This window comes from Phyllostomus hastatus, unplaced genomic scaffold (genome assembly GCF_019186645.2).
Source record: "Phyllostomus hastatus isolate PE091 unplaced genomic scaffold, TTU_PhHast_1.1 phas_contig_80, whole genome shotgun sequence".
In the NCBI taxonomy this organism is placed as follows: domain Eukaryota; kingdom Metazoa; phylum Chordata; class Mammalia; order Chiroptera; family Phyllostomidae; genus Phyllostomus; species Phyllostomus hastatus.
The window spans coordinates 30,259,491-30,286,173 of record NW_025333960.1 but is presented as its reverse complement, the minus strand read 5'-3'; the positions used below and the strand labels follow the sequence as shown (position 1 = coordinate 30,286,173).

General features: G+C 46.1%; 1 protein-coding gene across 9 annotated transcripts in view; it reads right to left on the bottom strand.

Moving 5' to 3' along the window:
- Positions 1-26,683, bottom strand: part of FHOD3 (formin homology 2 domain containing 3) — a 432,675-nt gene that overhangs the window by 355,334 nt on the left and 50,658 nt on the right. For all 9 annotated transcript variants that reach the window (XM_045850095.1, XM_045850098.1, XM_045850099.1 and 6 more), the window contains exons 2-3: positions 23,897-24,003; positions 10,353-10,417 (exon numbers count right to left, since the gene is read on the bottom strand). In XM_045850095.1, coding sequence (XP_045706051.1) covers positions 10,353-10,417; positions 23,897-24,003 — 172 coding nt within the window. The remainder of the gene's footprint in view (positions 1-10,352; positions 10,418-23,896; positions 24,004-26,683) is intronic.

The following is a 26,683-nucleotide window of genomic DNA, read 5'->3' as shown; positions in this document are numbered from 1 at the left end:
GAGGAGAGGCCAATGCACATCATGACAGAGCTTTTTAAGGAGCCCTGGGCCAAACAAATTTTTAAAAGAATCCTCCAGACACTGAATCAGATGCCAAAATTACTGTTATTTGTTATTTGCGTCACTAGTGAGGCTGTTGTTGGCTGAACACATGTGCAGATTATATCTTTAGGTGTGATTTGAACAGCTTACCCATTTGAGCATTTTGTAAATATCACCTCATACAGACTACTTTTATAGTGCTTAGAGCATAATTTTCAACTTTAAAATTATTGTTCAATATAACTGTTATGTTATGGTCTTTATATGCTTCTCCATGCATCCAACCATATTGTTTAAGGTCTGAGCACATGTACTCGGGACCCTAATTATTCCCCATGTCAGCAGACCCTTCTCTGAGAAAGAACAGTGATGAGGACTACAGCATCCCACCCATGTCCCACAAGCACTGCCCCACAAGGCAGTCTTTTATCAGGTTGTTAGCCCAAGCCACCACCTGCTTAACCTCTAACCTCATGATCAAGATTTATTCTCACAACTTCACAGAGGCCCCAGACCACCCAGGGTCGGGGCAGCAAGTGGTCCTCGTGTCCCCACTCATATTGCTCTACCCAGCACATTCACAAGCCAGGCCATTCCTGAGTCACACAACACCCTGAAGACCTGAAGAAACTAGAGCCCTCTCTCTGGGAAACAGTCTTGAAAATGACATCCTACCCACTTCCACAGCTCTGTTACTGCCTTTATTCTTCTTTCTGAGGTAATACCAAAGAAATCAATTTATGAAGTCAATGAATTAAACATTCATCAGTACCATGACCCTTCTGGCAGCTCTCTTTAATCAACAAATAATTTGGGGTCTCCTTCTGTGAGTGGGGTACAAAACAGCCTACCTTCAAAAGTTCGAGAGCTAGCTGCCACCTGACACAGAATACCTACTTCCTAGATCTTCCTAGAAAAGAACAGAGGGACTCAACCCCTCCAGCACAGAACCCATCTGTTCTCTTTGGGCAGTTTCTAAGGCTAAAAGCAACAGCATGCAGTCTCATCAGTTAAGAGTTTTCATTTCCAAGGACTTGCCAACATGAAGCCCAAAATGTGAGGCTGTGTGTCCACAGGCTCAGGATAGAAGAAATGTGGGAGAAACGTGGACACTCTGGTCCCAGAAGTCACAGCCCGTCTGGGAGGAAGGCTTTTAACTGCCTTACTAAACATATGCAGCTCTTGAAGGGTGAAAACCAGTTTTTCTGGCTGACTTACTTTCCCTTCCCCAAAGGCAATCTGTGAACTACACCCAGCTTGCCTGGAAAACCATCCTTTGAAGCATGGTGAAACTGTTTTTTAAAAACATTTCAGCTGTTTTGGCAGCATCTGTCAGATTCTTCAAACCAGAAGGGCTGCATCCATCTCTAATCACTTATCTAGAAGAAGGCTGAAGACTACACAAAGTGGCCTGAAAGGAGAAGTAGCAGACCACTGCAAAAAACACTATTCAAGGACCCAGAGCTTCAAGCCTTAGTCCTGCCACCTCCCAGGCATGTGGCCTGTAAGAAAATGCCTACCCCTGGGGCCTCACCTTTCTCAGCATCTCCAGATGCTCAGGAAGGGCAGTGAGGGTCCATGAAACTGTGGCTGGGAACGGACAACACCGCAAAGGCAACTGACATGCTGAACAAGGTCCACATTACTTTAAATGGCCAAGGCAGACAATCAGGATTTTTTTCTTTTTCTTTTTAGTTTTTTTTTAGGAAAATTCATCTCAAACTAATCATCTTTATAGCATCTTACAACTTTTAAAATACTTGTAGATACATTATCCAATTTTAAGAATGTTAATAAGTTGATCATTGAACCTAAAGCAGAATCTTTTTTAGAGGTTAAGAAATGACTGAAGGCTAAGGAGCCTCTGGGACATCTTCAAAGGTACCAACATCCAAATCATAGGGATGCCAGAAGGACAAGAGAAAGGAAGAAACTGAAAACTTATTTGAAAAAATAATAAAAGAAAACTTCCCTAATTTGGTGAAAGAAATAGACATACAAGTCCAGGAAGCAGAGTTCCAAACAAAACGGACACAAAGAGGACCACACCAAGACACATCATAATTAAAATGCCAAAGGTTAAAGATAGAGAATCCTAGAAGCAGTGACAGAAAAGCAAATAGTTACCTAAAAATGAGTTCCCATAAGACAGTCAGTTGATTTCTTGAAAGAAACATTGCAGGCTAGAAGGGACTAGCAAGAAGTATTCAAAGTGATGAAAAGTAAGGACCTACAACCTAGATTACTCCATCCAACAAAGCTATCATTTAGAATGGAAGAGCAGATAAAGTGCTTCCCAGACAAGATAAAGCTAAAGAAGTTCATCATCACCAAGGCATTATTACATGAAATGTTAAACTGAAATATATAAGAAAAAGATCAAAATGATGAACATTAAGATGGCAATAAATTCACAAATATCAACACCTGAATCTACAAAACAAACCAAGCAAACAAGCAGAACAGAAACAGAATCGTGGATATGGAGGTCACCTGGAAGGTTATGAGCTGGGAGGGGAAAGGAGTAGAATGAGGGAAAAGGTGCAAGTATTAAGAAGTACAAGTTGGTATGTACAGAATAGGCAGGGGGATATTGAAAACAGTATAGGAAATGGAGAAACCACAGAACTTACACACACAACCCATAGGCACAAATGAAGGGGAGGATTGCTGCAGGGAATGGGGGTACCAGGTGGAGGGGGCACGGGGGGAAAAATTGGGACCACTGTAATAGCATAATCAATAAATATAGTTTCAAAAAGAAATGACTGCAGCACTGACTGCATGCCTCACAATGCACCTTGTCCCACCAACCTGAAATGGACCGCCACCCCCCAAACACCGTCACAGTCCAGTTACTGGGATGCGGTAGATGACATCACCTCTGGGTATGATTAACAACAGAATTGCTCTTTTCCCCAATGATGATAACATTTCCAGTATGCTGACCTATTTAATTTTCTCCTTTGCTATTCTAGTGCTCTTACTGTAGTACAAAAACTTGAAACTATAGCACTTGTAACAAATTCCCTAACACCTTTTTTTCTTGAATTAAATCTTGAACTGTCTGCATGTTTTGCTGAATCACTCAAGTTTTCCAAGCGGTTTTTTCCCAAGTCAAAATATTTCCCATTAGGTGTTTCTAACACAACAGAAATCAGCGAAACGCCCCAAGAGTCGCCCTCCCCAGGAATCTGTTCTGAGTCCCTCAGTAAGGCCTGAAACGCATTTGGCTGCACACCTAGTCCTTAGAGAGCCTCCATTTAGCAAGATGTCCAGGAGCCATCCACCCACTGCCAGCACGAGGGCCCTCTCTGCATCAAGACTTCTATTCACACAACAGAGCGTTTTGTTTCCCAGCGTAAACTGTTCAGACAAAAGTGAAGTTGTCCCTTCACAGGGAGAGCCGTGGGCACAGAGCGCCAGGCACTAGGGTTTGCGTCATACATTCACAAGCAGGTGACACCTGGGGTGGGGCGGAGCAGGGGAGCAGTGCAGGGAAACATTGGTGGAGACACTGGTAGAAATGGGTGGGTGGGGCAGGGGAAAGTGGTGGCGGGAAAACGGAGACAACTGTGCTTGAACAACAATAAAAAAAGCAAAAAATTTTTAAATGTTTAGAAAAACATTTTAAAGAAACATTATAAAGAAATAATTCAAAAATAAAAAAGAAATCGTTCGAAAGCACAGTGGTGTCCTTACCTGAGGCTGTTTTCTGGTCACACAGCTAAAGGGCCCTCGGGACAGCAACTTCGGGGCCTAACTGCCGCTCATGGTTTCAACTAGTCTCGTACCAGCTGCTACAGGCGTCCTCACCAATACCACTAGGTTCTCTACGGTCTTTTTTTTTTTTTGCCAGAATTTCATGTTCCTTGGTAAGGATGTCAGCAATGATCAGGCCAGTGCAAAGCAAACACACATGCTCACATTCTATCATCCAACATCTAGAGATCTTTAGAGATGAAAGGTAAAATCCTAAAGAGACAATGAATAAGCAGTTTAAGTAAGAGAGTACAGATACAAAATAAAGCTGCTATAAGACACCCTGACGTACCTGCTGTTCTCTCCTGTGGTTCAATTCACATTTGTTCACATTCTTATTCCCTTTCTTGATACCTCTAATTCCCACAGCTCATCTGTATCTGGAAGGTTCTCATGCTAACTCTCTCATAGGTGCGTGTCTTTATTTTTTGATCCACCCACCACCTTTATGTTTATTTGCATATCTATAGATGGTAGGGCCATTCTTTAAATTCTCTGGTTTCTCTTTCCATTTTTGGTGAGAAATCATTCCTGAGCTATATACTCTAGGATCATAGGATCTGCAAGACAGAACTGAATATCCTCCAGCATTTAAACACTAGACTCTCATGCAGTTGCATAAACCTGGTAGTTGTTTTACATCCTTCCCATATCCTATCTGCATTCCTTTCTTGGGGGGTGGGGGTGGCTAGGGAGGTGGCACATCTGTCAATCACTGTTTGATGGGAAGGCATCTTAGACATTGCCACCGACAGGGCAGCTGACCTGCCCCAGCCCAGACCCAATGTGGACGTTCTGTGGGTTCTGCCTCCTGGGAGCTGACGCAGGTTAATAGGAAACAGATGATGGGAGGCATTTATCTGATTAACCCACAGAGCTTGTTTTTACCTTGAGAACAGAACCCTGGGCAAACATGGGTCACAGATTTCACGGGGTATAAAAGGGAGGAGACTTTTTTAAAAAATGCAGGCACCACAAGTCTCCTGCTGCAAAGGGAGACTCAGGATTTCTAACCCAAGCCATTGCATGCCAAGGCTGCAGCCAGCCACTCAGGCGACTCTGCAGGAGACCATGGGGGTGGGAGACAGGCTCCAGGACTTCTGGAGAACCAGGTCTCAGCACCAAAGAAAGAAAATAGGAAATGTGACTAAATGCACATAACACCACTAGGGAAGGGTATGGTATGGCCAGGATACTGTTAGCTTGGTCAGTGCGACATCCAGGGACAGGACAGGGCAGGAAGGAACACCACCCCCAACCAAGGCTACAGTGGCAGAGGCAGGACAGGAGCAAAGGCAGCCTCCAGTGGGGATGCAGGAAAGAGTCAGCCAGAAGCCCAGGTCAAGGCCAGGAGTCAGGGAAAGCAGGGCAGGGTGGCCACAAGGAGACAGAATGGCTCTATGGGGGTCTTCTGACCAGAGAACAGCCTGTTCTGCTGTTTCTGCAGCCACGCAGTAGACACCTGTGGGAGCACCTGCCGTACAAACGTGACAGAGGATGAGCTGCACCTGCATGGGCCCCACAGGGCCCAGAGGGGCTGGACACCCAAGCTAACACAGGTCTCTGCACAGGCCCCAGGTGTCTCAGCACCACAGTGCTAAAGGGCGTCCCATCTGGAAACACCACACAGGTGTTCTTAGGCCCAACAGTGTCAAAGAGGCATTTTGCTGTTTTAATGGAAATTTCCAATAATCAATCAAGGGCAGTAAGGATCACATTGGAATCCAGTTCACATTCCTAAGTCCAGTGTCACACTGCAGCTCTCCGGAAGGGCAAGTGTAACACCAGCCAAGGAAGCTGGAGGAGGGGCCTCCCTGCAAAGCCAGCGGGGATCAGCCATACAAAACCAGCTCACATGGAGGGTAGAGGAAGAGACAGGCAAAGGTGGGTGGAAGGAGCACTCTGCCCAGTCAGAAAGCTCAGGGAGGTGAGAGAGGATGGAGGAGCCATGCCCACATTCACAGGCAAAACCCAAGACAGAGACGGGAGAACGAAGGAGAAGCTCAGGGTCATGGACTACCACTCCTCTCCCTACTCTCCGAATACAGAAGACCAGGTCAGTCCATGCTGTTGCTAGAGGTGTTCAGACACTGGTCAGAATCTGTACCTCACCCCGAGCTGCTGTCCACACCATACAGACACACACCACCTCCACCACCACCAACGAAAGCCCACACAGACACAGGACCATTCCCATTTAGACTGCACCTGGCCTTGGGATCCTGCTCAACATGATGTCCAGGGAGCCACTTCCGCTCAATGCGCTAGCGCCTAAGATGAATCCCCTCAGTGCCTCTTGCACCAGAAGGTCCTCCTTGAAGAACTGCCCCACGGTCGTCCACCTCTTCGCTACAACGGTACACTGCAAAGCACAAAGCTGCATGATTTAGCTCGTGAGAAGAAAATGCTTCACAAATGACATATTGCCACCTCATTCTATTGACGTTTCCACTGGAAATTGACTACTTCCCTGAAGGAGTGGATGAACAGCCACCTCCTACATTGTTTTCTTGATTTTTAAAGTTGCCTTTATCCCTGTGTTTTGACCTTTCATGGGCAATGGTGCTAATCTCATGCAGAGATGAGTCACTTCAGCCACCTCATCATCTCATAGTTTTGGGGGACATGCCTCTGAAGACCCTTTGTGCCAGGTTATCTTCACAGCCACTAGCATAAATGACACTTGGGGGTCTTCAGCCCATTTTTTATCCTTTTGTTTAGCTAATGCTGGATACTTGACAGTATTGGCCTTACAGGTCCCAGAAAACCAATCATCAGGGCTTGTTTTCCCATTGGGAAAACACCGTCAGCCTCAGCAACTGAAGCACAGGGGTTTGAAGCCAAACAAAATGCCTTCAAAGTCAGCCAGTAGAAACCATTCAGACATTAACTTTAGAATCCTGATGACTTCAAACCTCTTTTTTTCTTTAATTTTCGGTTCCATTCCTCACCCACAATTCTTCTGCTCCGTTTCTCTTCATGGGGAGATTTAGTCATCAGAGCCAGTTGGCCCTCTGAACATTCTTCTGGTGTCTGGAAATAGGATCACTTGCAGGGACCAAAAAATTTATTTTCTCTAGCTAACCTCATAAAATACAGACTTCTCACGCCTACCATAGATTTTTTTTTCATATCTGTAGCTTCACGCCCATGATATGACCATCCTTTTTTGGAGGGACTGAACCTTGTTAAGGAGGCAAGTCATGCTTTATTTGCTACACAGTATGTTACATCAAGGGGGTCATATTAAAAATGTGCAAAGAAATAAAAATTATAGTGGAGATGATAGAGGTGCAAAAAACTGGGGAGGGAGGCATCTCTCCATACCAAAATCTCATTCCAACTTCCTGCCAAATGCTTCAGCACTACTGTGGTATCAGAAAAATCTATCTCGGCTGCTAACTCTGATCATCAAAGCAGTGCCCCTGCGGCCTTCATTTGCATGAGGTTTGCTCAGTTGCTAACCATGAAGACTTCACTCCACTCTTGTCCCAACTGGTCCAGAGTTCCAAAGTTAACACGGAGGGTGCCAAAGGCGTGTCACCTCCAGTTCACCAACATGTAGTCCTTGCACTTGATAAAACAGGAATGAAGGAGGAGAGAATGCAGGGTGAGGAAAACATTATTTTGGAGAAATTTATTTGATAGCATTTTAAACCCATGAGCCAAAGATGATCTTAGATCCTTTCACCCAACTGTGAGGTGGGAAGGAAGATCACTGGGGAAGCTGCCATGGTGGCAGGTCTCAGACAGCAGCCTTTGCCCAATGCCTATAACAACTCAGCTATTTATTCTACTGTGAGGAGGGAAAATAACCTAGAAAAGAAACAAGGACTCAAACAACTGATGTGAAAGGTTTTTGCCTGCCCCCTTGTATGTTTTCCTTTGTCATTTTGACTGAAGATCATGCAAGGTTTGGGTTTTTCTTTTTAATCCCAAAGAAATCTCACCAGTATTGCCATTTGGAAACAGAATAGGTCACTATGGAGGTTGGTACTTCATGCACATGATGCATACATTCCATTTTCTGCACATAACCAAAGGATAACATGCAGTGCTATTATAATAAATCTATCCCAGATATTGCAAATCATAGGAAAGGGGATTTTTTAATACGAAGGAAAAACTCTGCCCTTGTGGGGTGCTGATGTTTATTTATACAATCACACCCTCATCTGACATCCTCAGACCTAATTAGTGGTGAAAGCTGATTAAAGCAGAAAATCCTTTAAAAAATAATACATACGTACCTTAAAACTTTATTTTACCCTGCAGCTATTGAGACCAACCGCCCTGATTTGCCTGTGGGGAGGCACAGCTGGTCACCCGAGTTAAAGCACAGGAGACACACTTTTACTCCTGGTTCTGGCCCAGGACCTTCCCTTGAATAAGGGACGGTCGGCTGCCTGGCATTCTGTGCGGACCTGCTTTCGTGAACCACTCCAATAACATGGCCTATGATTTCCAGTCTCAGATTCTTTGAAGTCAGGCAAGAGTAAAGATGCTTGTGAAGACCAGAAGCCTACACTTTTACAACATTCTCTCACCTCTTAGTGTTGTCTCAACCCACTTATATTGACAGAAAGGCTTTGTACTAATTTTAAATCTTTTCCAAAAGAGTCAATGAATTTTCAAAGCAGAGACTTTTTGGACTCATATTTAACAGTTTATAAAATATTTGTGTTACCATTTCATGAAATGACAAAACTCCAGTAACAAGTGCAATTGGTTTAAGGAGGTCTGGGAACAAACACACTGACCCCCAGGAGCCCCCAGTTAACCCCCGTGAGCAGCAAGTCCTCTGTGTCCTTAGACATAGAGAGCTGGGCTGGCTAGAGGTGCTCAGCGGGCCACGGGGACAAGGTACAGGTTTTATGTGGATTACATGGGACTGGAGAATACATATAAATTCATGGAGTCCATAACATGGTAGCTAGTTAGAAAGACTTCTATACTAAAAGAGTTAAGCACACACTACAAAAAGTGAATTTTCTTAAAAGGAGCTAGCTCATTAAGATTTTCAACTAGCCCATTTTAGTGTAAATCTGCTTTCTAGTGCCTTGCTATTCCTGGGAAATGCCAATTTATACTCATGCCCCAAATGCTACTGGTCATCAGCTGTATTTCTGCCAATATGGACCTTGAATAGTTGCACATTATGGGCCTGAATTTGCTCTAGATCTAGGGATGGAGTGGGGGGAGTTTATCCAAAAGAATCTTAGGTATTTTCTTCAGGTATACATGATTCATGCATATGAAATAACTGGAAAAAAATTTAAGGAAGAAAATTAAAAAGTAACCTACTAAATGTAATCGAGTGCACACACATGGTTTATGGTCACTCAGTACTACAGACAGCCGAGAAGCAAACATGGCTAACGCTGGCTGACAGCCCTACAGGTAGGTAAATCTTACTCTGCTTCCACCAAGTTGACAAACCCTCCTGACACCTTGACCCTCTAGCTCCCGAGATGTATGAGTCTGCTACACAGTTACCCCTGGCCATGGAGTTAGACAACGGTGGCCTCTCAGGGCACTTGCCGCCTCACCACACCTAACCCCAAATGAAGTAAAATTACACGGATTTCCCCCCACATCCGGCTGCTCTCTCACCCCCTTCCCTGGGTCTCCAGCAGGGAAGCAGGAAGAAGAAAGGACAAGAAATGATTCCTCCACTCCACCCACACGCGCCACACTCCAGGTGCAGGCCGGGCGCCACAGGATGATTTATGCTCTCCTAATGAGAGGCCTGAATGAAGGCCGCAATGTATAGTAAGTAAAAGCAAAATTACCCTGATAGGAAAAACTTCTATGCATAAAGTAAAATTTAGTTACTTTTTCTTTTTATACTTCGTACTTGCCTCAATGTGGCCTAATGCCAGGAGGAAACCAAGCCAGTTTTAGAAATGTTTTACATAGATATCGTCTACTTTGCATAAATAATTCCTTCATTGCCAGTCAATCTATGTACATTGGTTGGGAAACCAGTGGGCCCAGAAAAAAAATCAATGGCTACAGGAATGGCCCCCATGGGGTTCCTGAGTGGCCGCAGGAAAGCCATTCTGAACACAAATACATCCATTCAACACCACAGTGCTCAGTATCCACGTGCCCCAGCCTGTACTGGCCTGAAATTTCCCTTTCAACCACCTGACCAGAAGCCACAGCCTCAGACCTCACTTCCCCGCAGGCAACTTCGCAGACCCACCAGGAAGCACATGGGGTCACTTCAGCTGGCCGGGGATTCACAGTGGCACAGCCCAGGGAGAGCCTCATCTCTCCCAGCATCACCAGAAAGAACCTCATCACTGATGTGCTACCTCCAGCTCTATTCCCTGAACAAACAACAAATGCAATCAGGCGAGACAGGGCTTCAGAAACTATTGCTAGGAGTCACTTCACTAAAAACTCTAACAATCCAATGAGAGAGGCTGACCCAAGTAGGTAGCATAACAGTGACAAACGTGTTCCCATGAGTGGCATTTGTCATCACGAGGTTAATCGCTGAGGGCAGATGGCAAGTATCCCCTTCTACAGATGTTACTCACCGATACAGGCATGGACCCTCACGGACAGTTGTGTCCTTAGGATGATGCTGTGCTTCTTGCCCCGCCTAACAGAGAGAAAACAGGAGAAAAATGTACATGGGCATCAGAGGAGTTGACAAGAAGCAGCCTAGGTGCTGTCAATCAACTTGAAGGTTCTGACACACCCACCTGACAGGGGATACAGGTGAGCAGGGACCTAAACAGAACAAGGATCGATGCTGAAATAACGTGATGTCACGGGGCTTTACAGAAAATGTAATAACAAAGTTGGACTCTCTTGGATTGACACACATGCTCTACTGGCAAACCTGGTCGACTCATTCCATCCACAGAGTTTGCATGTACTCCTCGCTCGACCACTTTGGGAAAACTTTAAAATCTGTGCCCGTGAAGTGAAATCCCAGGAATGTAACAACGCAAATCTGCTTGATCCTTCCCATGGCTACTTTTACACGTTCCTGGGTATAGGAAAGGGGCACGCACAGCACGGGAATCAGAAGGAGCTGTTCTGCTGCGTATCTGTTCAAGACTGCACAGGGTTTTGTCTGTTACAGGAAGACGGGAGTCCACTGCAGAGCTTACAGGCTATTTGGTACCAGGAACAGCAATTTGCACAACTTGCTCCACCTTCATTTCCTTCTCACTTCATTTCTTATGAGGAGGAAAGAAGAAGATCCTCTCCCCAATTCTGCTTCTACTAGGGCTCATCCTGCTTTATGCAAAGTGGCACCAAAGCAGTTGACAGAAAATGATGAAAGGGAAGAAACAGGAGCCCTGGCCACCTGGGGGTAACGAAGGCTTTGAGATTTGGAGAAAGGGGAAGCCAGTGGACAAAGGTAAAACGAAACCAACCAGCCAGCATGGCAGCAGGCAACCAACCCGCTGGGGCTCTCGGAGGCTGAGTCCCCCTTCCTATCGCTCTTCTGGCCACTCTCAACTCTGCCCATCGGGGCTTCATTTATAACGCAGGCAGTGCCTTGCTGCTTCCTGGTTTTATGGTTGTGTTGGAGGGGAAGGGAACGCACATCTCACCAGATGACACTGTTAATATTGGGATTATGAATTCATAGTCATCACTAAAACAATTATATTTTTATTCTTGAGACCAGATAAGAGGGGAAAGTGTGCTTTCAAAAGGGTTTTCTTTTATTATTCTTTTAAAGGAGAAAGAAAAGCCATTTGCACCCTGACCTACAAAAGCATGCATAGCCTCCCGCCCTGCCTGCAGGTAGAGAACCTGCTTTCAGTCCCTTCAAATCCCCAGGAGCCCCTCCTTCTTACTTCACTCATTTGGTTGTTTTACATTTGCTATGTGCGGGCACCAGTCTCAAGGAGCTCACAACAGACACCCAACACTTGGCCCATCTTCAGAAGACAAGCTTGAGATTCCTACAAGCACAGACTTCTTCAAAACTTTCTTACACACACACACACACACAAATATCTTTCTCAATAATCCTGATGTTGTCACTTCTTCAATTCTTGTGATCGTACTGGGAAGAAAGTTTCAGGTAGGTGCACTGAGCTGAATTATTGAACAGCCTCTGTTGAGAACAGCCAGGAAAGGTGTTCTGGGGTAGGGGCGGCCACCACTGGGTGAGGAGCCTTGCCCAGAGATGGGAGTGGAGACTGTGGGACCTCTGACAGAAGCCAGGCCCTGACTATGAGGAACAGCAAACCTGAAGTCCTCAGACCTGAGTACTGTCTGTAACTCATGTTATCAGCAGTATGTCAATGATAAATCCCAAACAGTGGTGAGTGAAGGACATGCTTCAGATGTCCAGAGTGGAGAAGCAGGCATGTGTGGCCAGGGAAAGCATTTCAGAATATTTCAAGTTCTGGAGAAGTTCTAAGGGCCCTTACTTTAACCTCTGAACAACTGCAAAGTCACATTTGGAGGAAATGCTTAAGTTTTCCCACAGAATTCCCCAGCCCCAAAGGGAGTATGTGGGCAGTCACTCTAGGACTCTGGGCACCTTCGTGAAAACTGGGACAGTCTTTCCAAGGAAGTCCTGGTAGAACCACCATTCTGCAGTACCGTGTTTTCCATGTTGCCCAGGCAATCCATTGGACTGGCTAAGCTAAACCCTAGTGGAACTTAAGAGATCACAGAACAGAGAAGGTCTACCTCATCGTACTTTTATCTCTTATCATTCCAATGTTATACTCCTTCCCTGCCTGCCCCGTACACAAAATGCTATGTTGGGAGAAATCTGTGTAGAAGTTCTGTGTGGAGCCAAGGGCTGTAGAAGCTGCCTAATGGGATAAGGCCCCACATCCTAGGAGTTACAGGCAAAGGAGGGAGCCAGCCAGGGGGAGACAAGTGGTGGTGAATGCAGCCAGGTCCCCAGAAGGTGTCCTTCATCTCCCACCCCTTCCCTCACCCACTCCCACTTGCTCCCACCTTAGATGTGGGTACCATTGCTGTGCCCATTTTACAGATGAAAAAAGCAAAGCTTGTAGACATGACATAACCTCCATAAAGTCAGAGGACTGGTGGAAATGGGATTGGGCCTGAAAACAGAGCATCTGACACCACAGTCACCAGTGGCACCTGGCCTTTGGCTGTACAACTGCCTTGCTACAACCTGCTCCAGGACTCACGAAGGATATTGGGTTGGCCAAAAAGTCTGTCACGTTTTTCCCATGCTGCAGCTCTGGTAGCACTTAGTTGTTTTTAACTTTATTCAAAACAATTTTGCTAGAATGCATTGTGACAGCTGTCATGTCAGCGTGCATTAAGAAAAACTTTATCAAAATTGGTGAATTTTTGGGAATGCAGATTGGTGTAGCTACTATGAAAAGCAGTATGGAGATACCTCAAAAATTTAAAAATGAATCTGCCTTTCAACCCAGTAATCCCACTTCTGGGAATATATCTAAAGGAACCCAAAACACTAATTCGAAAGAACATAAGCACCTTATGTTCATTGCAGCATTATTTACAATCACCAAGATATGTAAGCAGCCCAAGTGTCCATCAGTAGCTGAGTGGATAAAACAATTATGGGGTATTTACACAATGGAATACTACTCAGCCATAAAAAAAAAATTTTACTCTTTGCAACAGCATGGATGGACATGGAAAACATTATGTTAAGTGAAATAAGCCAGTCAGAGAAAGACAAATATATATGATTTCACTCGTATGTGGAATCTAATGAACAAACTCAACTAACAAGCAAAATAGAGACAGACTCATAGATGGAGAGCAGGATGACAGCTCTGGGAGGGGGATTAGTGGGTGGGAGGATTGAGCAAAAAGAAAAAAGGACTCATGGACTCATGGACAACAGTGTGGTGGTTGTTGGGGGGCATGGTCTGGGTGTAAGGGGACTAAATGGTAATGGAAAAAATGGAATAATTTTTTAAATGATGAATTTTTGTGCAGTCATTTTAATATTGAAGCTGGAAGAAGATATGCAACATTTTCAGCGTATTATGCTTTATTATTTCAAGAAAGATAAAAATGTAACCGAAATACACACAAAAAGATTTGTGCAATGTATGGAGTCGGTGCTATGACTGATCGAACATGTTGAAAGTGTTTTGCGAAGTTTCTTGGTACCACTGACATTTTGGCCAAATAATTCTTTGCTGTGGGACTGTCTTATGCACTGGAAGATGTTTAGCAGCACCCTGGCCTCTACCCACTAGAAGCCAATAGTGAGAGATAGCTGACACACTCAAAATATCCAAGTCAATCAAGTTATTGGTGAAAGTGAAAAATTGTCTTTTATTTTACCAGAAAAAAAAACATAACAAACTTTTTGGCCAACCCAGTACAAAGAGCCTCTGTTTTTGTTTTGTTTTTTAGTGGTTTAACCTCAACACTAAAATCTAACAAAGAAGACTCACATAAAAAATTAAGATGCAGATATCTAAGAAAATACTGGCAAATCAAATTATGAAAATAATATAACAGGACCAAATAAGGTTTATCCTAAGAGCTCATTGATATCACATATCAATGTATAGAGGACATCCATCATAAAATCCCTTTGCTAGCTTTGATGCTGAAATATTGGAGAAAGGCTGATTTTAGGTATTCCCTTTGTATATGGCGATCTCACTGCTATTATTGATTCTACAAATCTTTTAGCTGATTTTTCTGGGCTTCTTTTAGGGAGACAATCCTATCATATATATAAAAATAATCACCTTATCCCCACTTTTGTAGTAAATATGCCCTTGTCTTCTGTTTCTGTCTCATGGCTAAAACTTTCAGAGGAAAATTAAATAATCATGGGTATAATTTTTCCTGCCCTGACTGGGATACTATGTCAGATTTGGTTTGGAAAATAATAATCATAATAGTTGTTAACATTTATGGAATGCTTATCATGTGCCAGACAAGATTCTAAGTACTTTATACAGATTTGATCTTCACAAAATTCCTGTAAAATAGGTAACAGTGTTGCCATTCTTAACATAAGAAAATTGAGTCCCAGAGGGCTAGGCAACATAGCTGAAGTCACATCGCTAGAAAGTGGCAGAACTCAGATTCAACCCCGGCCGCCTGACCCTGAGCCCGCCTTCCCATCACCTCCCTGATGGGGGCCCCTCGCCCATTGCCTCAGTCTACCCCGTCTGAGGCACACGGCGCATGTTCTGCCTGAGACAGCAGCAGCATGGAAGCCCTGCCTGCCCTGCAGATTTTGGAGTCACGGCCGCAATGTCAGGTCTCGCTTGAATTCCCAGCCCGCTGGCCCACTCTGCAGATTTCAGGCTTGCCAGTCCCCTCAATGGAATGAGCCCATTATCAACACTTGAAATAAATCTCTCTAGATAGACTCGGTAGACCAGATGAATTAGATTAGATACATTAGGTGGATAGGTAGATAGACAGATGTCTTACTGGTTCTATTTCTCTGGAGAACCCTAATACAAACTCTGGTATCTACCTTCATGGAGCTTCCATGTTCAAAAAGAAAAAAAAATCAGTGAGAGGCTGTCCACGTGGACTCAGCATAAGCACTTTAGCATCCTTTCCTCCTTGCCACTGACATGGAGTATGTTTCACAGCTGCCACTCCTTCCGAATCTGCCTGTTGGCTGCAGGATGACCCAGGGGCAAAAGCAATTTAATTTGACCTGAAACTCCCCAGGGAGACTCCGATTCCATTCCTATCAGCACAGACACTGCCAGGGAAACATCACCGGCTTTGGAGACCAGCCACAGTCAATCGGGTGCCCAGACCCGCAGCCAGTGCTACCCAAGTGACAAGAGAGCTTGTCACTAAAATAGAGGCGCAATTCAAGGGGACTCCGATCAAGGCAAACTCGCCAGGGACAGGAGGGGACTGCCGATATAGGAACTTCCCAAAACTTCCTGGCTTCTCAGAATACACAAGTTTCTCCTACAATAATGTCTATAGCCTTGGGCCAGTGGGGGTGGGGAGGGGGGTAGTATCTGGTTTAAGCAAGCAAGTCACACTGAAACCCATGTGTTTCTGTTCTGCCCCTGTCTCTCAAGACAATGTTTTTATAAGAATAACATACAAAGTCTTTTTGTGACAGTAAGAACAAGTACATTTGTTAATTTATTGAGTGGCATAGAGCCAAAGGCTTGATGGTTTTCCTTGCAGCCAACATAATTAATGCCCCCCAAATATTCAACCACTCAAATTAGAACTAAACTGTGATTTCAATCAGGAGTAGAACACACATGTTTAACCATGCGGAAGAAGCAGAAACCAGGGGCCCCTCAGCAGTTGCCCCAGGAATAGGAGCTTCTCGAGCTGGGACTCAGCCAGCGCTTTGCCTGAGGGATGAGATGAAGAAGGATTTGAACTAGTCATCAGCAAGCGAAAAGACAGTGTTACCTAAGATCACTTTGCTCAAAAGCTCCAAGCCCAAGAGAGCCAGTTGCTACTACCTTCATCTCCAGACACATGCTGGTTTACCCTAGCAGACAGTAGCGGAGAAAAGTGTAGGCTCCAAAGCCAGCTGTGTGATCTTGGACAAGTTGCTCAGCCTCTCTGAGCTCCAGCTTCCTTGTCTGTGAAATGGGATGATATTGTTATGCTTTCGGTATCATATGTAAGAAATGAAGACTTAACTCCTATTTTCTTCAGGTGCCCCCAATGAAGAAGAAAGCTTGGTTGAATCTGTTCACAGCTCCCAGTCTGCTGGGACCCAGGGCCTCTCCTTCTGTCCTCGATTCTTTCCTCCACCGCTTTTCTGCTCCTTCTCTCCCTGAGGACACCCTAAATTCTCCTCACGACACCCCTGGCCTTGCCTTGGTCCTCTCACAACTTGGTTTCTCTGTGCATGGTGTCCACTGCCCTCCCTGTGGAGTCTTCTCTCCTTGCTGAGGCACACGCCACTGGTGACCCACCTGATAGTCCCCCTTTTTCTTACAAAGAAGAACCCAATTCTGTTTGAGGTGACAATGCACCCGACCTAAAACCTGCATTCTCCAGTCTCCTTGGCCCCCAGAGCTGGCCGTGTGACACAGTCCTCTTCAGTGAACTGTGTGTGGAAGTTGCTGGTGGTGCTTCTGAAGAAGCTCTCTAAATGGGCCGACCTAACAGGCACCAGCACTCACCCTTCACTATTTTGGGCAGGGACCACTGGATGCCTACAGCAACAGCACTGGAGGGTTCATGGGACACAAGCCCAGACTCGTGGAGTGAGCCCCAGTTCCGGCCAAGGCCGTGTGAGCGACAGCTCCGTGCATGGGGACAGACAAGCGCTCCCCTGCGCACATCCTTCTTCCTGGCCGCGGGGAGGCAGAGGACAGGGAAAAGCCAAAGCAGCTCTGGCCACAGAGATGGAATCCTCCACCAGCCCTGGGAAGGACTGCCCACATTTGAACCCTTACACAAGAAAGAAATGAACTTCTATCTTTGTTAAACAGCCAATTTTAGACTGTCTTCACTACAACAGAGAAGCTGTACCGTAGCCAATGCACCCCTCCCTGCCCCCGTGTGATGCCGCAGGAAGAGCAGCCAAACTGCAACTATGATGAAGCACCAGAGACAAAAGCCGCACCCTAAGCCTGGGTTTCTAAGAGCATCTTGTAACCAACACAGTGTCCTTGAAACAGCCTAGGTATCCACTTTTTAAAAATAGATTTAATTTTTTCAAAGAAGTTTTAGGTTCACAACTTCCTGCCTGCGATGGATCACCCCGCAGTCTCCCTGCCCCTTGATGCTTCTCACCTGGGTCCCAGCCCAATATCTCTCACCTGGCCCGCTCCCACCTCGAGTGCGGCTGCCGTAACCTCCGACTAACAGATATAAACCTCTTCTCCCCTCCCCAAATTGCCCCCACTCCACAACCTCACTACTTCTCTAAGCAGCCCGCCATCTATCTGTACGCTATGCATCTCCTGTCACGTGTCCATTTTACTCTCCCGTTCCCCTCTGCTCAACCAGTGCCACACCTTCAGATCCACGGCTCTCTCCCCATCTCCATCCGGTGTGGACCCCGCCCCACCTGCCTGCCTCGGCCACCAGGCCCATTAGGTGACTCCCCACAGTGAACCGCCTCTGACCAGAGCCCCCCTGCTCAAAGTCCTGCCCACTCCCCCACCCTCCCTCTCACTCGAGGAGTTCCTCGACAGCTTCCTCTTTGCAGGTCAGTTCTCTCCTGTCTGACTCCAACCCACACTATACAGCCAGCACCTACCTGGGCGCCCCCACTCCTACCTGCTGCTGTTTTCATCCCACTGTACACCCCAGCATCTGGAGGTATTTAGGGCCTATCAAATTCCACTGTCCACTCAGCCTGGGAGTTCATTGTCTCTCTGATTCACCGCAGCACTTGCAGGAATAGGCTCCCTTGTGTAATGGAATCACCTGGTGGGGGCTTTAAACAGCCTGAGCCCACCTCCAAGGTCTGTTTTCATTGGTCTGGGGCTGGGTGTGGGAGGGAAATTGTTCAAGTTCCTCAGGGGTTTGCAATATTCTCCAAGACCCAGAACCTATGCTGTAGGTTCCCACCCCAGCAGCCAACTACCTGGGGAGCTTTTTAAAAGATAAGATTCTCAGACCCAGGCCAAACCTCCATAAGCAGGCACCTAGAAACCAGCATGTCTGAAGAGCTTTCTCCTGTGGTACTCAGAGGCAGCCACCTTAGTTAGCACTGGTCCAGAGCTGGTGGCGGGGCTGTCTTTGCTATGTCCCTCAGCCCAGCACTGAACTCACCCAGACTGCACCCTTTATTTGAAAGGGCCAGTTTTCCCCGCACCGTGACCAGGGACAGGTCTTGGTGGTTGCACCTCGAGCCTTGCGCTGCACTGAGAAGACAGGAGACCCTTAACACCCTTCACTGATTTGCCAAAAGAGCCCCAGACACGAACACACCTGCACTGCAAGCTGAAGATAATCACTTAAGAGGAAGAGAGGGGGAAGCTCCTCATTGCGTCCCCTCCACACCTAACCAGAGTCTGTTATAGCTTGTAGAATTTATGTTTGCTGTTTGGTTTAGTTTTTCAGGTTTAGTAGGTTTGGATATAGGTTCCGATTTAGGTTCCAAATGTATTTTAGGTGATTTTCCATTCTACCAGGTTTAGATACAGATGTGACTAGATGAGGTTAACTTTTGTGTCAGACAATGAGAAGGGAAAACTGCTTATTCCTTCAAACTTGACACTTTGGGATGCAAAGAACTCTTTAGGAATCTGATAAAAGGCTGCTGAAATACCTCCCCATCCAAAAACCCTGCACACCCACCAACTGCACAGAGGGATTCATGGACATCCTCCGCTCCCCCCCCCCCACACACACACATGGATCCTTGGAGCAATTGGGTGTCTAGAAGTCCAACCAGAGATCCCCCAAACCCATTCACCCCTCTAAACATGTCCACTGCAAAGCTGGCTTGATCAAGCCTACCCACCCCTAGAGACCCCACCTTCATTTCTGAGCCTCAAGCCTCACACTGCCAGGCTCTCCCTGCCCCCACACAACCCTTGCAGACAGAAGTGGGGGGTGGTGTATTTACCAGTCTCCGTGGCAGATGAGCAAACCGAGAAGTAAGCAGCAGCTGTATTTAGGGGTCAAGCAGAGAAAGAGGGAAAGGCTTCAAGCTACTCAATCAGAGGAGCACCTGGGGATAATTATGCAACATCTGGCAACCACACTGGTCCTTACAGTGTCCCTAAAGCACCGAGCTTCAAGCCCACTCTGAGCGCTGCCATGCTCCCACCTACTGCGCCCTCCACCCCACCTTCTCTGGGACGGTACCCTATGGGCCTCAGCTGGCACTAGCTCCACCAGGGGAAGGAATGAGCAAAAAGGGTGAGGGGCTCTGGCCCAGCTCTGCCCCGTGGGCAAGGCTGCAGCTTTGGTTTTCTGAAAGAGAGAAAGAGGGAGGGAGGAAAGGAAGGGAGGGAGGGAGGGAGGGAGGGAAGGAGGGAGGAAGGAAGCAAGAAAGAAAAAAATAAGAAAAAGGAAAAAAGAAAAAATGCATAAGCCTTTCCAAGTCTAAAATCCAATGATTTCCATTTCAAAGTATCGTCTTCTCAAATTCTGACTGTAATTATAATAAGGGCTACTCGTTTGGGGTATGTTTTATATGCAAAAAAACTAGCTTACTATTCTAGATACATCATCACATTTTGCCTCACAACAACTGAAGGAAGGAGGCAGCATTGTGGTTATATCATCTCCACTTAAAGGAAACTGAGATTCAGAGAGATGAAGTAACATTCCCATGGTCATACACAGTGAGACAACCACACAGCCCGTGCCCCTAACCACTGAGCTTGCCGCCCTGCACTACACCCTCCCCAGATACCAGAGACCCTGTGGGAATCCTGCTGATACAGGGAGGGAACCAGAGTTGGGTAATACTGTCCTCATTTTATAAATAAATTTTATTAACTCTTATCAGAGGTAAAGTGGCTTGCTGAAAGTCATGTCATGGCAGAGTCAGACATAATAATCCAGAAGCTTCGGGGCTTCTGTTTCCGCTGCTAACTTCCTGGGCCTTGGAAGCCAGTGAACAGATCTGGCTCCATTTTTCCTGTGTAATAATTGCTTTGTCCTTCCTCTGTTGAAGGTCTTTTGCCCTCTTCTCTGATTAGCCATAGCTTGAGTGATAATTCTAAACAAGGGGTGAGTTAATCTTTAGTCCTGGCAAAATGAGCAGCGTAATGAACAAAAACAAAGAAACAAACTCCTCCAGCAAGGAAAATCCACTCGGAACACACTGTACGAGAAACCCCATCCTTTTCACACAGCCCACCCCACAGCTTTGTCAGATGGTCACCACGTAAGGAGATGTTTTGCTGTAATTTGCACAAAGAAATCAAGACAAGAATGGTATTTCATTTGACCTCTTCATGCCTAAAATGGGCAATTGTTAACTAGGAAGGAATTACATTTTAACTCCCACTTGTAGGAGACATGAGTTCTCAGGCACCCAGATGTTGCCAAATGCCACACTTCCAGGAGAGAACCTAGTACCTAGAGAACCTAGGAGAACCTCGGTGTGGTGACGCTGCCAATGTGCCCAGACTCCCCACACCTGTGCAGGAGGGCTCAGCCTGCAGGCTGCTTCCAGCCACCTCTGCCAACGCTCAGTGGTGGTAAACAACCAGGGAATAACCATGGTACCTGGCAATGCCAGGACAGTATGAACCTGGCATGTCATCTGCAATCCAGGCCAGGGACAGGGGGGCTTGCCCACTAGAAATCAGTAAAGGTGGCTTCTTCACGCTCTTCTAGACAAACCGAGGGTCATACTGAGTGCGTTCCAGGGGACAAGGGGTAGGTCAACGCAAACAAAGGCTATTTGAAAAACATAAACCCCGCATCTGGGGTGAGTCTGGGGCACACCTGTCAAGTGTGCAGCTACCCAACAGCTTTGGGGCTGCCTTCCCCTGTTGGCAGTTGCCCACCTCATCAGTCCTGCCTTCTTGCCGTCCTTCACTTCCCCAGCATTGCATGCTGTTGGGGGGCAGACATGTGGGCCAGGACCATGGGCCCAGGGCCAGGTGATGGTGATTTGGAAGGGAACAGAGTAAGAAAGCAAGCCCAGGATCTCCCCTCCAGTGACCTTGCAGCAGGGCTCCTGGCTCTTTAGGAGCAGCAGGAAAGACACTTCCAGCACCTGGATGCTGGTGCTGATGGTGTGAGCTGTAGAGTTGGTACCAGATGGTGACAGAAATGTGTCTTCCCTGCAGCCAACCTGCAGTATGGCGGGGGGCTGTTTCAGCTGCAGGCAGTGTTTTAGCCTGGGACTGAAGATGTCCTTGCACGAACCAACCTTATGTCACCAAAGGTTCAAATGTACATCCCGAGTAGATTTCTAAAGGGCCTTTGCCCAGGAGCTCCTGGGATGGCGGAGGAGTACACACATACCTGGGAGATACTGTTCCAGACCAAGGCAATGAAGCGAGTCTCTCAATAAAGCAAGTCTCACAATATAGTGACTTACGATCTTTCTCAGGGGGCTGGGAGGCCTTGCCTTCAATTTGTGAGAAAGGTAATGTCCATGAGGCACATTGAAGAGAAGCACCATCGAGTGAGCTATGCCTGTGCAGACTCGGGAACTGGCCAGACCTATGTTCAGACTCGGCTCCACCGTCCACTGGCTCTGCAGACCCAACTGTGTAGTTTAACTTCATACCCTGTTGTTTCATATGAAAAGTGGCGACAATGAAATCCAACCACAGGACTGTTAAGAGAATAAGCTGTTAAACAAACATACCTTCAATAAGGTGCCTAGCATTGTGGTTGGTATGGCAGGTGGCCCATAAAGGTAACTTTCTTCCTGACGCTTAATTCTTAATAGTGTTGCCTCATACATTAACACTTGTTTTTTCTAAGCTGCTATCTCTAAAACATTCAACTTCTGATATGAGAGAAAAAGTCAAACAGGACGTGGTCTTCAAGCATAACACCACTAGAGATATTTTTCAGGTTGACAATGATTTATTCATAACTCTCCTGGATCGATGAGCCATAACGTCACTCAATTAGACGGTCGTCCAGCCTGCATTATAGCATCTTATATATCAGGATAGCATGTCAGACACTTGGTAAAAACTATAGTGATAGAATTTCCTCAAATCTATTGGTCCAATAATAGTCATTTTAAAAATGAAGATGCACAGAACCCGATGGGACTTAACAATGACACCCTCACGTGTGCACAGCCAGTGACAGTGTTCAGACCTTTCCCCTGCACTGTTGGTGTGGTCCGTGGAACCACTGGGCACACAGGAAGGGCATCCTCACAGGACCCTGCTGGGTCCTACCCAGGACCCTGGTTTTCTTGGAGCTCTAGGTCACATTCAGGGATCCATTCTGGGGTCCTCTCATTTACCTGGCCACCAATGTTCCTTCCCTAAGTTCCCATAATGTGCTGAGAAAAAACTAGGCACTGGATATTCAGACAGTTCTAGTTCTGACCTCGTAGAGTTTTATCAACAGAGAAAACAAATCATTAAGGAAAAATGGACCATAAATTGTGATGGGTGATAAAGCAGGGAAATCTGAGAATTTATCAGTACACAGTGGAGTCAGGTAGGAAACTAACACTAACAAGGCTCCCCTCCGCTTTTTTTTTTTTTTTTTTTTGAGCCATCCATGAAAAAAATCAGTCTCCTCAGATAATATTCATCTGATTGTAGTATATTTTTAACTCAAGCAAGGTAATGTCCAAACCACTCTGGGGGAGGCCCCTGACCACCAGGTTGAGATAGCTGAGCATTATTTGGAAAGTAACAGGGAGCCCCTGAAGTTTCCTAAGGAGGAAGGTGATAAAGTCAGAGATGCACTTGGCTCTGGATGGATGAGGGGTGGAGAGGGAGGCAGGGGGCCTCACAAATAAATATAGGAATGGCTGGTTGTATGGGCATATCCTTACAGAGATTTCACTTTCTCTACACGTCTTTGATTTTGTATGTGTATTATTTTATTCAGACTCAGCAATCAGAAGTATTAAGCAATTCTAAACGCAGGCTAAAAGTGACTTGATGTTAATTAACATAATTAATCATTGTTTTCAAGTGCAATGAGTTAGAAAGATGATGTAGTATAAAATAATCGAGTAGGGCATCTGCCAAGAAAACTAAATATCCAGTAAGTTACCATTAAAAACAATGTTTGAAACAGTTGTCAATCCACTAAAATCTTAATAATATTAATTTAATTATATGTGGCTTTTACCAAAAAGGAAACAGGATGTACATACCACAGGCTGAATTAAACTATACCAGAAATGTCCCAACCCCCGAGGAGACACTTCGAGAAGAGTGACTCAAGGACATGGTGTCAGGAGGGCACTAGACTCATTGAGGGGATCACCTCATGAGTTCTGTCGATGTCTGACCACTGAGCTGTACCCCAAAACTACTGTAATATTGGATGTCAACTGTAATTGAATTTTTAAAAAAATAGTTACTCAAACTGCAAAAGGGTCTGCAGTGACGACAGGGGTCCCTTGCATCTCCCTTCTGTTTTGTGTGACTGTGAGTGAAGAGAAGGCCAAAGGTGTGGTGGTTTCTCCAAGACATTTTCAGGCCTCCATGTGCCCCCATTTCTTGGAAGGTCAGGACTGGTCGGCAGTGACAGTCGTGGCTCTTACCCAGCGTCATCCTGGAAGCCTTCCAACTCATCCCGCTGCTCTGCCAGGGTGGCCTCCAGGTCCAGGTAGGCGCCGTTGTGGGACAGCTGCAGCGTGCAGTCATCGAGCTGTGGGAGAAAGAGCCTGTTAAGCCAGCCTGCTCCTGGATGGGGACTCTGTGTGCAGAAACCACTTCATGTTGCCCTCATGTGGTTTTTCAAATCAAGCATTACTCGGAAATTCCGCTCATAATCATAAGAGGTAGTGTGTTCGTGTAAATAGATTGGGAGCAGACTGCTTACCGAGTGGACAGATGGGACACCAATAATGGAGTGGCACTGACAGGGCCCAGAGATGTAGGTGGGGGGAGGGGGAGAGAAGGAGCCCTTTGGGTCCTGGGCCAGTTTCCTCTCCAAGGGGCCCAGGAGAATCTATGGATCTGGGGAGTGGAAACCAAGATCACAATGCTGACATGAACATGGACTAAGAGTCACAGAGTTTAAAAGGCAAATTTGGTGGGGAAAACACACTGTTTCCTTTGATTCAGTGAGAAGCCTACTTATGAAGATTCTTTCATACTTCGCACATTGCAATTAATAGTTGCTCAATAAACATTTTCACAGTTGAACTGAAAGAAACATTCTCCATTTGGATGACAACATATCCAAATCACAACACACCACAGAGGACATGCAGTCTCTCTTGTTACCAGTCTCAGTTTTTAAAAATGTATTTAACAAATACTTATTCATTATGTCCCATGCATACTTCTAAGCATTTTGCATATGTTACTTCATTTGATCTCACATGAACCTTATTAAGTTCTATTGTTATCCCCACTGTACAGGTGAAAAAACTGAGGCACAGAGAGAGACTAAGTTATTTGCCTAATGTCCCATCTGGTGAATGATGGAGCTGGGATTTGGATACCAGCAGTTTGACTCAAGATCCTGCTCACCACTAAGCTCTGACCCTCCCTGTGGCCTGAGACCTACAAAGGACTTAAAAACATCAACCTTACAGGATGCAGCTTATGGCATCTGAGTGTGCCAGTGTGGCCAAGGTGACTCCCTGTGCATGTCAACCCCCTTCTCTTTCCCTGCCGGACACACAGACCTCATATCCCAGCCACATAATTGGGCTTTGGCCATGTAACTGAGTACCAGCCAATGGCACGTGAGCGAAAGTGAACAAGGCACCCGACAGGCCTGACCATAACACCCCTGCACAGCCTTCCACTTCTCTTCTGTTGCTCGAGGCACATGCAGAGGAGCCAGTAGAGGACTCCAAACTCTAGAAACCGCCAGAGCCCTGGACGGAGGAGCTCGGATTCCCGGATCACTGCACGAAGCGGAGCCCGTTGCTACCCACGCTGCACCGGGCAGTGACGAGAGCAAGACGCGGCCTTTGCAGCAGCGAGTCGGTAGTGACAGCAGCACTGCATGACGTTTAGAATGAACAATACACGTAAAAATGAAGGAAAATAATTTTACCAAGATTAAAATTGACGTGGTGACAAGTGTATGATTTCATGCTTGATTTCTTGGGCTATAGGGTAGCTCGTACTCACCTACTTGCTAAGTTTCTTGTTTCAAAATGACAGGAGACTGGGGCTGGAGTCGAGGCAAGTGTGTGGCTCTTTTAAAACATCTAAATGGACACTTGATAATACTTCCACAGTGAGATTTCAGACAGGGAATTAGTCTCCTTTGATAGAAAAGTTTTGCTTATTAGACTCAGCAAGAGAACAGGAGAATGTTAACTTCTCTAGAGTCAGCATTTATAAGAGGCTGCTGATTCTTTTTTATCTTGGAAAACAACTGTATTGAACTATAACTTACATTAAATTGCATAGATTTTAAGGGTACAGTTTGATGAGATTTCTTTTTTTCAATTAGAGACCCCGCAGGTCTGTGTTTCTGGTTATCCTCAACAGAATGAAAGGAATTTGTTCTCTATTATTTGTAAGGAACGCCTAGTGAAATTGCTTGAAGGGGTTAATCCTATTTGATTCACTTGTTTCATTTCTCTAGTAGCAAACTGTCCCTCCAAGGGCGTGCTGCTGCAGTTCGGCATTCTTGACTGGCACTTGCAGATGGATCCTCCGATCCGAGACAACTGTACTTGAACAACAGTAAAAGAAATGAAAATTAAAATAAAACAGAGCATTTAAACCCAGGAATCAATGGGCCAAACTCATGGTCCTGTGGCGTCAGAGGTGCACCTGTGACTTGGGGAAACACTTGGGGGTGCTGCCTCCCCCCCGCCTGCAGAGCCAGTGGGCAGGAATGATCTCCTGCAGGAGGCGTCTCCTGAGCCAAGGTCCCCTGAGGACCAAAGTCAGACTTTATCATTCCTGGGTGGAAAATTCCATTAGAAACTGGTCCTGTTAACATGTATGCTGACCGCACGTAAAGCTGGACTCATTGAAGCTTGCTCTAGCTTTCAACTCCTCCAGGTGCTGCTAGCTAATAAAAGCTCACTTGGCCTGTTCTGTGGAGAGCATCAGCGCATTTGCTTATTTTTAATCTCACATATAATCAACAGCCTGGAAGATGGGGATAATGGGAACGCTTCAAGCCATAGCCGTTTCTTGGGCTTCAGCCCCTAGAAACAGGTGAGCCCAGAGAAAGAAGCTCTTGGGTAGAGAGTGTCTGCTTCTCCTCGAGGGTATCGGAGTCCTGCTGAGGCTGTGATCCGTACTAGGCCTAGCGGGAGAGCCCGGTGAGAAAGGACATGCTGTCCTGGTGTGGGGAGGGGCAGAATGTACAGGTGCCTGTGGTGTAAACACTCCCCCCATGGCCAGCG